At 57.4% G+C, this 14,092-nt stretch overlaps 4 protein-coding genes across 4 annotated transcripts; 2 read left to right on the top strand and 2 right to left on the bottom strand.

Moving 5' to 3' along the window:
• Positions 1-350: 350 nt before the first annotated feature.
• L226DRAFT_602694 (uncharacterized protein) lies at positions 351-2,952 on the bottom strand (the record flags this gene model as incomplete). Its single annotated transcript, XM_067685691.1, has 10 exons — positions 351-955; positions 1,036-1,101; positions 1,172-1,399; positions 1,461-1,642; positions 1,728-1,791; positions 1,859-1,967; positions 2,044-2,284; positions 2,341-2,453; positions 2,515-2,826; positions 2,891-2,952. The coding sequence occupies 10 exons, from the start codon at positions 2,950-2,952 to the stop codon at positions 743-745; spliced, it is 1,590 nt and encodes a 529-aa protein (XP_067537842.1). The 3' UTR covers positions 351-742.
• A 278-nt stretch (positions 2,953-3,230) lies between these two features.
• On the bottom strand, positions 3,231-5,698 carry L226DRAFT_533262 (uncharacterized protein). Its single transcript, XM_067680418.1, has 2 exons — positions 5,110-5,698; positions 3,231-5,046 (listed from the first exon to the last, which is right to left on the bottom strand). The coding sequence occupies exons 1-2, from the start codon at positions 5,653-5,655 to the stop codon at positions 3,364-3,366; spliced, it is 2,229 nt and encodes a 742-aa protein (XP_067537841.1). The 5' UTR covers positions 5,656-5,698; the 3' UTR covers positions 3,231-3,363.
• Positions 5,699-5,993: 295 nt separating this feature from the next.
• L226DRAFT_611594 (uncharacterized protein) lies at positions 5,994-9,506 on the top strand. Its single transcript, XM_067686296.1, has 5 exons — positions 5,994-6,293; positions 6,344-6,902; positions 7,025-7,957; positions 8,014-8,198; positions 8,261-9,506. The coding sequence occupies exons 1-5, from the start codon at positions 6,087-6,089 to the stop codon at positions 9,467-9,469; spliced, it is 3,093 nt and encodes a 1,030-aa protein (XP_067537840.1). The 5' UTR covers positions 5,994-6,086; the 3' UTR covers positions 9,470-9,506.
• Positions 9,507-10,325: 819 nt separating this feature from the next.
• On the top strand, positions 10,326-13,941 carry L226DRAFT_505403 (uncharacterized protein). The gene is made up of 4 exons (XM_067678030.1): positions 10,326-10,646; positions 10,700-12,323; positions 12,380-12,564; positions 12,634-13,941. Exons 1-4 carry the CDS (start codon positions 10,344-10,346, stop codon positions 13,840-13,842), a joined length of 3,321 nt encoding a protein of 1,106 aa, XP_067537839.1. The 5' UTR covers positions 10,326-10,343; the 3' UTR covers positions 13,843-13,941.
• The last annotated feature ends 151 nt before the right edge of the window (positions 13,942-14,092 follow it).

Below are 14,092 nucleotides of genomic sequence, written 5' to 3'. Positions count from 1 at the left end.
CCGACGCGAACTTCACGATCGAGCGAGCGGCTGGTGCACCGCTTTGTGTGGCAATTGGCAGCGTGCGAGTGCGGACGCCACCCTGCTGTTGCACCCACCGTTTGGGCCATATGTCGACAGCAGCCGCGGCCCTGAGACTTTGCGCCGTCCTGCTGGCGCCGCTAGAAGCTGTCGCCCACCGGGCAGAGTGGCATGCATGCATGTGCGAAGCTCTGCTGCCACTTGGGATTCGGACGCCTCGTGGCCGCCTCGCACCGTCATGCGCATTGCAGGAGGATATGGATATGAGAGCGTGCTTACCGCTTGCGTGACAGAGATGCCGCCTGCGCCTGCGCCTGTCTCTGTCCGCCGGCAAGGACGCGAGATTACCTATACGCGAGGCCCTAGCATGGGACGGATCGCGCAGAGTATCTGGGGGGCGGACTCTGTTTTGATCCACGATCCTCGACCGCCCACAGGACACCGGATCTCAGCGCGTCGTGCTTCGTGCTTCGTGCTTCGTTGTCACCAGGAGGCGCTGCGTATGCACTCTCGCCTTCGCGGCTAGCGAGGGTCACGGTGTTCCGATGCACGGCTGCTGTCTGCGCAGGCTTGTGGACAGGCCTAGACAGAATCAGCGCGACATGCTGGGGAGTGAGAAGCTTGCGATGATGTCGATGAGCGTCCGTGCAATCGCCGTCGCCCTCAATTGTCCGTGTTCCTGTTTCCACACTGCGTGCTATACGTACACCGGACCATCCACCTATGCCGTTACTCTGTCTCCGAACCAGCGCACCACGGCGCTCGCCCCCGCAGCGAGGAGGAACGCCCCGTCAAAGAGGGAGCCAAAGAACTGGTACTCGGGCAGCGTCGAGAATAGGTTCACGATGCCCACGTCTGGTTCCGTGCCCGGATGCGTAGGTGGCGGCGGGAACGAGGTGCGGAGCTGGATGAGCGTGGAGAGCAGGTAGATGCCCTAAGTAAGTATGCGGTCGTGAGCAAGTGGCATGCGTAGCTGGGAGTCCGCCACAAAGCGACAAGCGACAAGCGACGCACCATGACTTGTGCGAGCGTGAGCAGCATGAGCGACGCGCCTAGGGACCGGCTGGTGACACGTAATATCTGGGGGCATGTCCCATGAGCGACGCTAGTTCAAGTTGGGGGGACTAATGAGATGACCGGAGAGACGTACACTCGCTACGCCTCGGAGAACCCGCCGGATGCTGCTCAAGATGATCACGCCGACGAGAGCTAGGCTAATCTGACGCGAGATCACCGCCACCTTATCTTGCGCGACGTTCACAAGAGGCAGGAAGGACACCATGTATGCCAGCACAACGCTCACGACGTCTGCGCTTGTCGATCCGGACTCGCCCGGCGCAGAGGGAGGCGAGCGTGGAAAGATGAGGCTGACGATCGACTCCATGGATGGTCAGCGAGTTGTCCCCAGTCCGCGCTCGATATATATAGTTGGTACGTACGCTCAGTATGCGGTACACGCAGTAGACGGCGAACACGCGACCGCCCCAGTTGAAGAGGTATCCGGCCACAGTCTTGGAGAACTTCGCATCCGCTTGTCGCTGCTTCAACACGTCCAGGTTCCGCGACATCTCGTACTCAAGCGCCTCCAAACCGGAGAGTTCTTGCCCGAGCGAAGACGCCTCTGCATCCGAGTTGTAGCATTAGCACGATCATCGTGCGAGGTTGTCGTACGATGCGCAGTCTGAGTGAAAAGATAGAAGACATACCGCTGCTGCCTTGGAATGTCGGCAACGCACGGTACAGCCAGTGCGACGACTGTCCATCGTCCTTCTGTTCCAAGCGTGAGCAGTGAGCACCCCCGACCTCTAGCGGCACACGAGGCTGCGCGTGCGCGTACCTTGGCCGCCTCGAGCGTTTGCAGCTCCTTCCGACGCCGCGCGAGGTCTTCACGCACACGTTGCAGCCCAGCCTCGGCAGTACGGACTTCTTCGTCCGTCGGGTGTGCCCTGCACCAATAGCGACACCGACAGATCTCGGTCCTCAGTCATCAAACGCGTGGTTGTGAGGAGCACAAATGCGCACCTCGACTTGCCAGAGAAGACGGGGAAGAAGGCCCAGGCGGTGTCGATGGCTCCGAAGCCGGACAGCGCGCCAAGGATGACTGTCCCGATGACGGTCAGCCGCGAGAGCGTCGATGCCATCATGTTGTGCGCAGGCATTCCTGTTGGGAGCGGCACGTAGGACAGCGCGAGGAGGAAGAGGAAGTTCGGGATGAGGTAGAGCAGAAGGCTCATGGAGAGCGTGCGTTGACGCGAGGACGGGACTGGGTGCTTGCATGAGTATGGTAACTCTTGTGTGATTGCCGGCACGAACACTCACTTCCGGGGGTGTTTGACCTGTGGCTAAGAACAAGACTGTATGATAGGGGGATCACAAGTACGATAGCGATTACGAGGATGCAAAGGGAGACCTCCCAGTTCAAGAGGCGCACTCTGACAGCCACCATTGCGTGAGCTGCAACCGACATCATCCGTGCGGGACTGACCAACTCACCTTGGGTGGAATATCTCCATGCCTTGGCATATCAGAAGGAAGAACAGCGTGCAGCTCTCGGAGAAGCACAGCGAGAACAGCGCTCTCGACAGGGCCGAGTGGATAGGCCGTTTCCGGAGGACGGTCGGGGTCGTCGACGCGCTCGACGGCGTAGGCAAAAGCTCCAGCTCAGTCTCTCCAGAATCGAAGACCACAGCAGGCGTGCCCGGCTCAGCTGCGGAACTCGTACTCGTTGTCTTCGCGGAGAGGTCTTGGAGATCGTAGTAGAGGTGCCGCAGGAGGTACCGCCGCGACGCGTAGAACAGCACGGCCCTGCCACAAAGCAATGTTCAGGAAAGACGTACCGAGAGCCTCGCTGACCGACTCAACTATGTACCTGTATCCCACCAGAATTGCGGACTCGAGCATGTATACGCTGGCGCTGGTTGAACTTGACATCCCGGCGAGCGACGAGGTTTGTGCAAAGAAGTAAGACTGGGGAGTCGAACTGTTTGATAGATACGTGGGTTTCGCTAGGTCATATACAGCAGGAGGCGGGGATATGGGTGGAGGTCAAGAAGGAAAGCGCGTACGGGCGCTTCCAAACGCGCAGCCCTCCACCGCGCCAGCACGAGCTTAGTTAACCATCGGGCTTGGACTGTCGGTTGCTGCAGCGAACACTCTCAGCCATTGTGCGTCGCGCAAGTGTATGATGATAATAAGCAAAACAATCTATTGCGTCAACGTGTATCCGGTATACTAATGATCGTACATAGACAGCCTCGCGAAGAACTTACGCGCATTACTAGAGTGTTACAATACAGTACAGTATCCAAACGCTAGTCCAATAAACGGCTATCCGAATAGTACCTACGCGTCAGACTCTAGATCAGACCAGTCACTATCACCCCTGGCCCGCTCCAAGTCCAAGTCCTCCTTGTTGATGATCTCCGCCTCCTCTGTCACTGGGTCTGATGCGTGGGACGCCCTCTTCTTTGGCTCGTCCGCGAGAGGCGTTGAAGAGAGCAAGAAAGTCGTTCCCGAGTCTTCGTCAGCATCGGCGGGAGAGGACACTGACGATACAGCGATAGTCGTGGGCTCAGATACGGTGGCGGCCGACAACGAAAGGGTATCTTCCGCGACATCCTGAGCGGGAGTCGCATCGGAGTCGGTAGCACACTCCGGCGTATGGGTATCAGGAGGCCAGATAGAAGTCGGGGGTAAGATATATTCGGATGGCGAGGGTACGAGTGGCACCGAGGAGAAGTCTTCGGAGTCGTCTCTGTCATCCTCCGGGGTAGCAACGGGTACTTCCTGTGTCACCGACGCTGGACTGGCTGCCGTGTCTGCTTGAGCGGCGACAGGAGGCGCGGAATCCGGAGTCGCTTCCAGCGCGTTGACCGACGTGTCGTCCGCCGCCACGGAGAGCGGCGTAGGAGCGTTCACTGCAGCTAGAATCTCGACCTCGACTGCAGAAGACTCGACGTTGACGGTGGCGGAATCAGGGAGATAGGAAGAGACGTCCTCGGTGTCGATTGCAACGGGAACGATGGCAGTATCATCGACGACAGGTGAAACCTCCGTGACCGGGGTATTCTCGACGGCAGTGGTATCATCAACCTCGACTTCCTCGGCGACGACAGTAGTGGCATCATCAACCTTGACTTCCTCGGCGGCGACAGCAGGGGTATCCTTGACCTTGGTCTCCTCAGCGACGACGTCAGCAACAGGCTCGACAGACGCAACCTCGCGCTCCCGACTCCGCTGGCGCTCCCTCTCGCGGCTCTCCTCAACGCGGCGCTCAACGGCCTCCAGAGCGCCCTCGACCGCCTTCACGACCTCCTTGCGGCGTCCGCGCACCTCGAGGTCCCCGTTGCTCTCCACGGCGTCGAGCCGCGTCAGCAACGCGTTGAGCGCGTTTTCGTAAGCGTGCACCGGAGTGTTGTTCGGGGTGTATGCAAGCCGTCCCGGCTCGTCTGAGTCGGAAGCGGAGGAGGAAGAGGCGTTGGCAACGGAGGGGGCGGGGCTGACGAAGTCGAGGTGCGAGGGGAACTTGAAGTCTTCTTGGAGCTTGCGGAGTGCAGCCTCGACCTCCTTGATCTCGCCGAGGGTGCGGTCGTGGTCAGCACCTTCAGTCGTGGGACGGGACTCTGAAACCGGCTGGGGCGTGGGCTTAACCTCCGTCGGGCGAGAAGACGTGTCCGGAGCAGACTCCTTGGCGGGCATGCAGACGCGAGTCTCCTTGGGCTTGGAAGGTCCAGCGACAGGCTGAGAGTCGGTGCCACTTTGCGAGTCGAAGATGTGGGAATAGAGCAAGACAAGGGACTCCTGGACGTCGGGGTCGATCTCGTTGCGGATACGAGCTTCGAGCTCCTCCTTGAAACTCGGAAGCTGCGCAGTAGGTTGAGCTGGAGCTGGGGCAGGGACCGGGGCCGGGGTGGATACAGCGGGCACCGTCTCTACGGCTCGTCCCTTGCCCTTGCGGTCGACAGGCTTGATGGAAGGCTCCGAGACAGAGACGGGTGTGTTCTGCGGACGTTCAGACGGATTGGGCTGGGAGATGGGGGAACTGATGAGTTCGGGCCCCTTACGAGCACAAGAGCATGTAGCGCATACCTGCTGCGTCTGAACTTGAACTTGCGCGGCTACCTGGGCCACTAGACCGAGGAAAGCGAAGAACGCTTCCTGCTCATGCGTCCGTTTATCCTCCTGTGCACGAGCGCAGCGCTCGGCTTCCTGGTGCTCCCGCTGAGCCTGGAGAGCACGAAAACGACGCTCGGCCTCTTGACGCTGTGCAGCCTCTGCGAGTGCACGTTGCCGTTGCACTTCGCGTTCACGGGCAAGGAGGGTCTGGCGACGCTCCTCCGATTCACGCCGTGCGATGAACTCGAGGTCCCGTGCTGAAAGATACGTGGGTTGACTAAGAGAAACGTGCTGGTGACAAGAGGCATGTCGGGGAAGAACATGAGCGAAACGGGGACGGTTCAGAGGGTGACGGTGGTAGAGATCCCGCTCGCGCTGGCGTTCGATGGCCTCCACCCGAGCGCGAGCCATGGCGTACTCTTGGGCAGCCTGTTGAGCCATGGACTCGTAGTAGTCGGCCTCAGAGAAGGCATCCTGAGAATATATGTATGTCTGAGGGTGGCGAGGGGTGAGGAACATAGCGGAGCCTGACGAGCAGTGGGACGCGAGTGGTGGTGGAAGGTGAAGAGGTTAACTCTTCGGGGCATGACGTTCGAAGTTTTATAGTCCGCCTCAGCTGGGCTTGCTAAGCATACGCGCGTACCTTCTGAGTCATTGTCAATGTGGGACAACGATGCGGTGTGGTTACGCGGCCTGTTGGTGCGAGAATGACCATGCCCAATATAGAAAGATCAGGAACGTTCGGGAAAACGCGAGAGAGGAACTGCGATCACGTGATGTTGTGAACTGGTCGTTCGAGTTTCGCAACCCGCACCTACGGGAACGAACAACGTTAACGTACGCTCTGCAGGGCGAATTATCCCTGATGCTTGCCGATCAACGAACAGCGACGCTAACTTCCTCTCCGAAGTCAACATCCAACTGTCCGTCACCAAAGCATTCGCACCCACATGTTATCCGACGCTTCCATCGCCATGCGCGTCTTCCAGCTTCTGGGCGAGATGATCGCTATCGACCTCATCGAAAAGAACATGCCCACTCGGGAGTACGCAACCAAGGTAGAGTGGGCGTTCGTCTCCAACTTGCGCATCGCGCCTGGCCAGCAACAGATGAGAAAGGAGTCCGATTTGAGCGAAAGTGACTACAGTGCTGCATGGGTACGTGATTCATAAACTGGTCTTTACGTGCACTGAAGGCAGGTGGTTAGCATAAAGTGGACCGAGAAATCGGTCTTCTCCCGGGCCACTTCCTCTCACTCTCGGACAAGTACGCAGACAAGAACAAACCACAACAGAAGATTGGCGGCGCTTTCTACCCCGACGAATACAAAGACGATGTCCTCGATGGTTGTCCGGACTGGACCTGCATGGGACTGCCCGTCGAATTCAAGCGGGGTGGCACCGGCCTTGATCCCTTTGACGACAGACCCAGTCACAACCTTGACCCTCACGTCGACGAGAGAAAAGAGGTGCGCGGCCATGTGATGTCCCATGTCGAGCATGTCTTCGGCGACCAGCACCGCACTGCCGTCTATCTGCTGTTCGTGAATGGCCCTCTTTTCCGCGTTACGCGCTGGGACCACTCCGGCGTCATCGTCTCGGAGCCCATCGACTACCTTCACTCGGTCGATGGAACGACGTGTCTCCTCACGTTCTTGAATTGCTACGCCGCAATATCGCCTGCAAGTCGGGGCATAGACACCACGGCTGTCCCGCTATCCGAAGATTCATGTGGTTGGCAGCGGATGGATGTTGTCGCTGCAGGTAGTGAGTACGATTTCGACTACAACGAGCACGACATCGAGGACGCTTCAAAAGTTCATGATGCTTTCGTCAATCCTTCGAAAGGCTCAGCGTCTCTTGGAATGGACGACTGCAACCTACACCAGGACCCAACGGCTCAGTGCCCACGTCCACCACTTGTCACCGTTCCTACCCCGCCGTCGTCCCGGAGTTCACGCATGCACGCAAGTACTTCCAGGACTCTATCGCGGAAGGTCATCCTCGTTATATGATCAAGGTTGGCGATATGACCCTCCTGGTCGGAAGGCCCATGTTCACGGCTTCAGGTCTGATCGGCCGCGGGACTCGTGGATTCGTCGCCCTTGACTGGCAGTCGCAACGTCTAGTCTTTCTCAAGGACGCATGGAGGCCCTACTACGTGGGTATGGAGGAGGAGGGAGAAATCATAGAAAAGCTCAATAAGGCTGGCGTCCCTAATATCCCGACGATTCTTGCACACGGCGATGTGGAAGAACAAGAAACAGAGACGTCAAACTACTCTCCGTTAACAGGTCCCAAGCGGGTCAAGTCATACCCTGTGTGGCCGGTGCGGAACGACCTCGAAGCCCGGGTGAAAGAGGTGAAATGCCAGTCTTCGAAGAAGCCACTACCCTCAACGGTGGCTGTTCCCGATGTGGAGTATCCGTTGATTGACCCGTTGACTGCTCACGCTTCGCTGACGACGGTTTCTAGCCCCGCCCTATTCGCGGCCGCCACTCTACCTCTCCCTTCCGAAGGCGCGGGTCCTTCGGCCGAGTATGTCGCTTCGTTGGTCTCCCCTGTCCATGATACTTGCTCGACGTCCGGGTCGTCTGACGATGGTGCGCCTGCATCCATCAACGACGAGTTGAAGTCAAAGCCTTCTCGCGAAACCAGCTCTGGAACAAAGCGTTCAGCCGAGGAGATGGAAAAACCGGAGCCGGGTGCAGGCCTTCGTCATCTCATTCACTTTCGTGTTGTGATGAAAGACATTTGTCTAGGGGCCATGGCCTTCAAGAGCAGCAAACAGTGGGTGAGCATCATCTTAGATTGTATGAAAGGTGAGCGACTCATAAGTCAATTCTCGCTCCAATCCTGACATGGACAATTGTCATAGCTCACATGCGCGCTTACAACGATTGTGGCTACATACATCGAGATGTCAGCGCCGGTAACATCTTGATCCAGCCCGTCGTCGTGCGAGAGGGGAATCAGTTGTCGGTGTATTGGCAGGGCATCCTGACGGATTGGGAGCTTGCTAAGCACAAGGATGTCCAGCATGCCCGGGAACCAGACAGAGCGGTGGGTTCATTTTCCCTTCATCCTTTCGGCACATCGTGTTCTCATGTTGGCTTCGGGCGCAGGGAACGTGGGACTATATGTCCTGGAACTTGCTCAGCTATCCGGGCGACCCCGTCAGGATTGCAGATGAGCTCGAAGCATTTCTCCACGTCCTCATCTACGGCAGTGTTCGGTTCATATTCCACGATTTCAACACCATCACCGGTTTCATGTACTCGTACTTCCACGGCTTCACCGTTGACGACAATGGTAACTTCGCGTGTCCTCCGGCTAAGATTTCAAGTCTCATAACCGGTTCTCTGACCGATGGCGATTACCCTATCAAGTTCGTCATGGCCGACGGCTCGACAGACCATCCCCTTAATGCTCTGATCGGGACGCTACTTGCCCTCTTCAAGGTTCGATATCAAGTACTCCAATGGAAGAAGACGCACACACCTCAGACATCCACTAGACGAGAGGCTGCTGCTGCACGCCTCGCTGCGGCTTCGTCCACAGTTTCTGGTGGCCATCAAAAACGACGACTACACGATGAGTTCCGTCGTCCTCGTCCCGCTGCACAGCCCACTTCTGCGACACCGATGGACGTCGATTCCTCAGCGCAAATGTCACAGGAGTCTGGCCAGAAGGGTATACCGGAGGTCCAACCGCCCACAGAGGATATGTTGAAGACTGCTGCTTCACTCGAGAATCAATTCACCATCGGCGTGATTCTCCAGGACTTCCTCGATCCCGACTGTACTCCGGAGGGCTTGAAGGGACCTGCCGAGTGGCCTAGTAATGACAAAGGCCCCGACCGCCTCGTGGATTACATGCCAAGCGATCGTGCCCCCGTCACCGAATATTTGCAGAGGCCGCCCAAGAGGTTGCGCACCGATGCCGATACGAAGCCAGCCCAACCTGAGCCATCTACCTCGGGCAGCAAGACAGCGCGTCTTACCTGTAAGCCGAGCTCCCGTCGGATCGTCGCGCCTTCCGACAGGACGACGCGGAGCAAGGACGGCACGCTTCAAAAAGACAGTCGGGATCGAGGTCTTCCGCAGAGTGGCCCCCCGACGAAAGCGACTAGGAGGCAGGGCAGCCGCGGCCGTGGTGCCAGGACCGCGACCCACGCTGCTAACGGTTCGACGCCTGCCGCCCGACCTAGCAACTCGAGGACCACCCAAGCCGGCGTCACTCGTACCCGTAGTCGGGCCAATTTTCAGAATGGGAGGGTCGGTCGCAGCGGGGGCAAGCGAGGAAGCAAGGGCAAGGCCCCTGCTCGCGGCTAGGTTTACTCATAAGAGCGTCGTCGTCATTGCACCATGTATCATGTGTCCTTCTCCAATAGCATGTCTAGTTTGGCTGTCCCTGTGCTTGGCTTGTTCGCATCGTGATGCTCATATACCCAGTGCACCCTCACGAGGGACGGCTCGCGACACTACGAAGATATTATGACCATCTCCTGCTTCGGTAAGTGCGATTAAGTGTTAACTTCTCTGGCTAAGGGAAACATGCTGAAAGTCCAGCCTCCACGCCTTTCTCCGTCACTGTATCTACAACATGAAGGTTATGGGTGCTTATTTGGAAGAGGAGTATCGTATAAGCTGGTTCATTTCCAAGAGTGCGACCTCGGCCCGGGAGGCATCGCCACGTAAGCGCGGAAAGGCGTGACGTGTGACCGGGCGCTATGACGTTCGCCTCGTGTTTCGTTGTTCGACGCGACTCACCCGTCTTTCAACTGCCACCTACTCCGAGCCACTCTGTCGCAGAACGCCTTCATTTCGAATGTAAGCAAGATTCTCTTTGCGAAACCACACGATTTACTGATCAATGATCCCGCAGCGACGACACCACGAGTGGTAGAACTTGACCATAGCTGCGCCCTACTTTGGCCGGCGAGGACAAAGGTATTGACCATAGGAACACTATTGAGACCTCTTATTGGTATGGTTTCATTGTTCTTTTGGTCTTTGTCCGCTCGGATCAACTGATCCTCATGGCTGGCCAAAGCGTGCCGTCTCGGCACAGCCAAGGCATCCCAAACCACAGCCGCCTGAAGGTATATTATCGCTGAGCGTGCTCGAATCGGTATGTCTCTCTTCCCTCTTCCTTTCCATGACTATCCACAAACTGATCAACACCAACGGCCTAAATGTATCCCCTATGCACGCCGACAAACACAAGAACAGCGACGCTAACCGCAATCCCGAAGTCAACATACAACAGTCCGTGAAGGACACTCGCACCCATATGTTGTCCGACGCTTCAGACACTTCCATCGCCATGCGAATCTTACAGCTCCTCGGTGACATGGTCACCATCGACCTCATCAAAGAGAATCTGCCTACTCGGGAGCGCGCAACCAGGGCACAGTGGTCGTTCGCCTCCAACTTGCAAATCGCGCCTGGTCAGCAACATATGAGGAAGGAGTCCGAGTTGATCGAGAGTGACTACAGCGCTGCATGGGTACGTGATTCGTAGACTGGTCGTTACTACGTGTACTCAAGGCAGGTGGTTAGTATGACGTGGATCGAGACATCCATCTTCTTCCGGGCCACTTCCTCTCGCTCTCAGAGACCAAGTACGCAGAGAATGACAACTCGCAACAGAAAATTGACGGCGCTTTCTATCCCGTTGAGTACGAAGACGATGTCTCCGACGGCCGTCCGAACTGGGTCCGCATGGGGTTGCCCGTCGAATTCAAGCGCGGTGGCACCGGCCTTGATCCCTTCGACGACAGACCCGGTTACAATTTCGAACCTGACGCCGACAAGAGGAAAGAGGTGCGCGGTCAAGTAATGTCCTATGCCGAACATGTCTTCGGCGACCAGCACCGCACTGCCGTCTACATGCTCTTCGTGAATGGCCCTCTTTTCCGCGTTATGCGCTGGGACCACTCCGGCGTCATCGTCTCGGAGCCCATCGACTACCTTCACTCGGTCGATGGAACGACGTGTCTCCTCACGTTCTTGAACTGCTACGCCGCAGTTTCGCTTGCAGGTCAGGGAATCGACACCACAGCTGTCCCGCTATCCGAAGATTCATGTGGTTGGCAACGGATGGACGTTGTCGCTAGAGGCAGTGAGCACGACCTCGACTATAACGAGCACGACATCGAGGACGCTTCAAAAGTTCATGATGCTTTCGTCGACCCTTCGAAAGGTTCAGTGTCTCTCGGAACGGACGACTGTGTCCTACACCAGGACCCGACGACTCGATGCACACATCCCACCACTTGTCACCGTTCCTACCCCGCCGTCGTCCCGGAGTTCACGCATGCACGCAAGTACTTCCAGGACTCTATCGCGGACGGTCATCCTCGCTATATGATCAAGGTTGGCGCTATGACCCTCCTGGTCGGAAGGCACATGTTCAAGGCTTCAGGTTTGATCGGCCGCGGCACTCGTGGATTCGTCGCTCTTGACTGGCAATCACAACGTCTAGTCTTCCTCAAGGACGCATGGAGGCCCTACTACGAGGGTATGGAGGAGGAGGGCGAAATCCTAGAGAAGCTCAACAAGGCTGGTGTTGCGAATGTTCCGACGGTTCTCGCACACGGCGATGTGGAGGGACAAGAGACAGAGGCGTCAAATTACTCCCCGTTAACTGGTCCGAAGAAGGTTGCGCCGTATCCTGTGTGGCCCGTGCGGAATGACCTCGCAGCACGGGTGAAGGAGATGAAGTTCAAGTCCTCGGCCAAACCTCTTCCCGCGACTGTGGCTGCGCCCGACGTGGAGGACGGGCTGGCAGACTTATTGACTGCTCGCGCATCCGTGACGGCGCAGACTGGTCCTGCTGGCTACCCAATAGGCCCCATTCTCAACCCATCTATCCCTTCCAAAGCTGCATATGAGTACGTTGCTGGCCTCGTCTCTTCCTCTGCTACTGGCAATACTCCTTCAACGTCTGGTTCTTCGCATGATGGGAAAACTCCGTCCACGAACGACAGGGTCCAGTCGGAAGACGTACCTGGGACAGCAGCCGGAGTCAAACGTTCAGCCGAAGAGATGGAGAAATACGAAGCGGGGGCAGGGCTGCGTCACCTCATTCATTTCCGTGTCGTCATGAAGGAGATCTGTCTAGATGCGATGGCCTTCAAGGACAGTAGGCAATGGGTCGGCATCCTCTTGGACTGTCTTACAGGTGAGTATTCAATGTCCATCTATCTGTCCGCACCTAACAGAGAGCATCTGTCGTAGCTCATGCCGACGCGTACGACCTATGTGACTACATACATCGAGATGTCAGCGCCGGGAATATTCTGATCCTGCCCATCATCCGTCGACAGGGTAACAAGTGGTCGGTATACTGGCAAGGCATCTTGGCGGATTGGGAACTTGCCAAGCACAAGGATATTGACTATGCTCGAGAACCAGATAGGACGGTAGGTCGACTAGCCATCTTGGGTTCTGATTTGATCGCTCATCTCGTCCCTATCGTGCTCTGGGTGTAGGGTACTTGGCACTACATGTCCTGGAAGTTGCTCAGCTATCCCGGCGACCCGGTCAGCATTGCGGACGAGCTTGAAGCCTTTGTTCACGTGCTCATCTTTGGCTGTGTTCGCTTCATCCACCACAACTTCGAGACCATCGACGGATTCATGCATTCCTATTTCGACGGCTTCACCGTTGATGACAAGCGTAAATTCGCGTGCCCCCCGGCGAAGAGCAGAAGTCTCGAAAATGGCGAACTGATGGATTGCAACACTTCGATCCAGTTCATCACGGCCGACGGCTCGACTAAACATCCCCTCAATAGCTTGATCGGGACGCTGCTTGGTCTGTTTCAAGCGCGATACCGAGTACTATTGTGGAAGAAGAAACATGCACCCGAGACACCCCGCCGACAGCAGGCTGCGCCTTCGGGCAATGTTGCAGCCACCAGCCAGTCTCGAATAATACCCGATCGCTGGAACAATGCCCCGCGAGCCAGACAAGTAGTCTCGGAAGACACGATGGACGTAGACGACACCGAACAGTCGGAAGAATCTTCGCAGGAGTCTGCACAGGAGGAAGAGGGAAACGCCAGCGTCCGGCCACCAACCCGGGCGATGGAGCGGATCGCTGCTTCGCTGCAGTTCCACAGCACCGTCGGCGAAGTCTTCGCGCAGTATCTCCGGGAAGACACCCCGCCAGACGGCATGAAGAAGCCCGTTGTATGGCCTGTAAACGACAAGGGCCCCGACCGTCTCGATGGCTACGTGCCAACTGATCGTACCGCCGCTACTCAGAAGCCATCGAAGAGGGCGCGCACCAAGACTGATGCGAAGCCAGCCCAAGCTGAGACATCTACCTCGGGCAGCAAGACAACGCGTCCCACCCGCCAGCCGAGCTCCCGCCAGGTCGTCGCGCCATCCGATAGGACAACACGGAGCAAGGACGGTACTCTTCCAAAGAGGGGTCAAGATCTGCCGCAGCCTGCTCCTTCGACGAGGGCGATTACGAGGCAGGGTAGTGGCCGCGGCCGCGGTCGTGGCCGTGGTACCGGGACCGTGACCCGCGCTGCGAGCAGTTCCGCGCCTGCTGCCGGACCTAGCAACTCGCGGACCATGCCAGCTGCGACCGTCACTCGCACTCGCAGTCAGGCTAATCTTCAGGATGGGAGGGTTAGTCGCAGCAGCAGCAAGCGAGGAGGCAAGGGCAAGGCCCCTGCTCGCGGCTAGGTTTACTGATAAGAGCGTCGTCGTCATTTTGCACCGTGTGTATCTTGTTGTGTTCTTTTCCAATAGCATGTTCAGTTTGGCTGTCCCTGCACTCGGCTTGCTTCCATCGTAATGCTCGTATACCCAGTGCACCCTCACGAGAGACTTCTTCTAACGTGGTCTTGATTGCAAGTGTCCGAGACAACGGCCGAACGTCGAACGTTTCGTTAACCGCTCACTCCGGAATGCCACGCAGCGGCTGAGGACAAAA

Source organism: Lentinus tigrinus, assembly GCF_003813185.1.
Source record: "Lentinus tigrinus ALCF2SS1-7 unplaced genomic scaffold L226scaffold_7, whole genome shotgun sequence".
Lineage (NCBI taxonomy): Eukaryota > Fungi > Basidiomycota > Agaricomycetes > Polyporales > Polyporaceae > Lentinus > Lentinus tigrinus.
The sequence above is the reverse complement of the archived record's forward strand: the minus strand, read 5'-3'. Positions and strand labels throughout refer to the sequence as shown.

What these genes read in the sequence shown, in the direction of transcription:
- L226DRAFT_533262 (XM_067680418.1), bottom strand. Translation starts at nt 5,655, where the DNA reads ATGTTCCTCACCCCTCGCCACCCTCAGACATACATATATTCTCAGGAT. An exon ending in TTCAAGTTCAGACGCAGCAG is followed by an intron (nt 5,047 to 5,109) that starts GTATGCGCTACA and finishes CCCATCTCCCAG; the next exon opens with CCCAATCCGTCTGAACGTCC.
- L226DRAFT_611594 (XM_067686296.1), top strand. Translation starts at nt 6,087, where the DNA reads ATGTTATCCGACGCTTCCATCGCCATGCGCGTCTTCCAGCTTCTGGGC. An exon ending in GTGACTACAGTGCTGCATGG is followed by an intron (nt 6,294 to 6,343) that starts GTACGTGATTCA and finishes GCAGGTGGTTAG; the next exon opens with CATAAAGTGGACCGAGAAAT. An exon ending in GGATGTTGTCGCTGCAGGTA is followed by an intron (nt 6,903 to 7,024) that starts GTGAGTACGATT and finishes AACCTACACCAG; the next exon opens with GACCCAACGGCTCAGTGCCC.
- L226DRAFT_505403 (XM_067678030.1), top strand. Translation starts at nt 10,344, where the DNA reads ATGCACGCCGACAAACACAAGAACAGCGACGCTAACCGCAATCCCGAA. An exon ending in CCTCTTGGACTGTCTTACAG is followed by an intron (nt 12,324 to 12,379) that starts GTGAGTATTCAA and finishes CATCTGTCGTAG; the next exon opens with CTCATGCCGACGCGTACGAC. An exon ending in CTCGAGAACCAGATAGGACG is followed by an intron (nt 12,565 to 12,633) that starts GTAGGTCGACTA and finishes CTCTGGGTGTAG; the next exon opens with GGTACTTGGCACTACATGTC.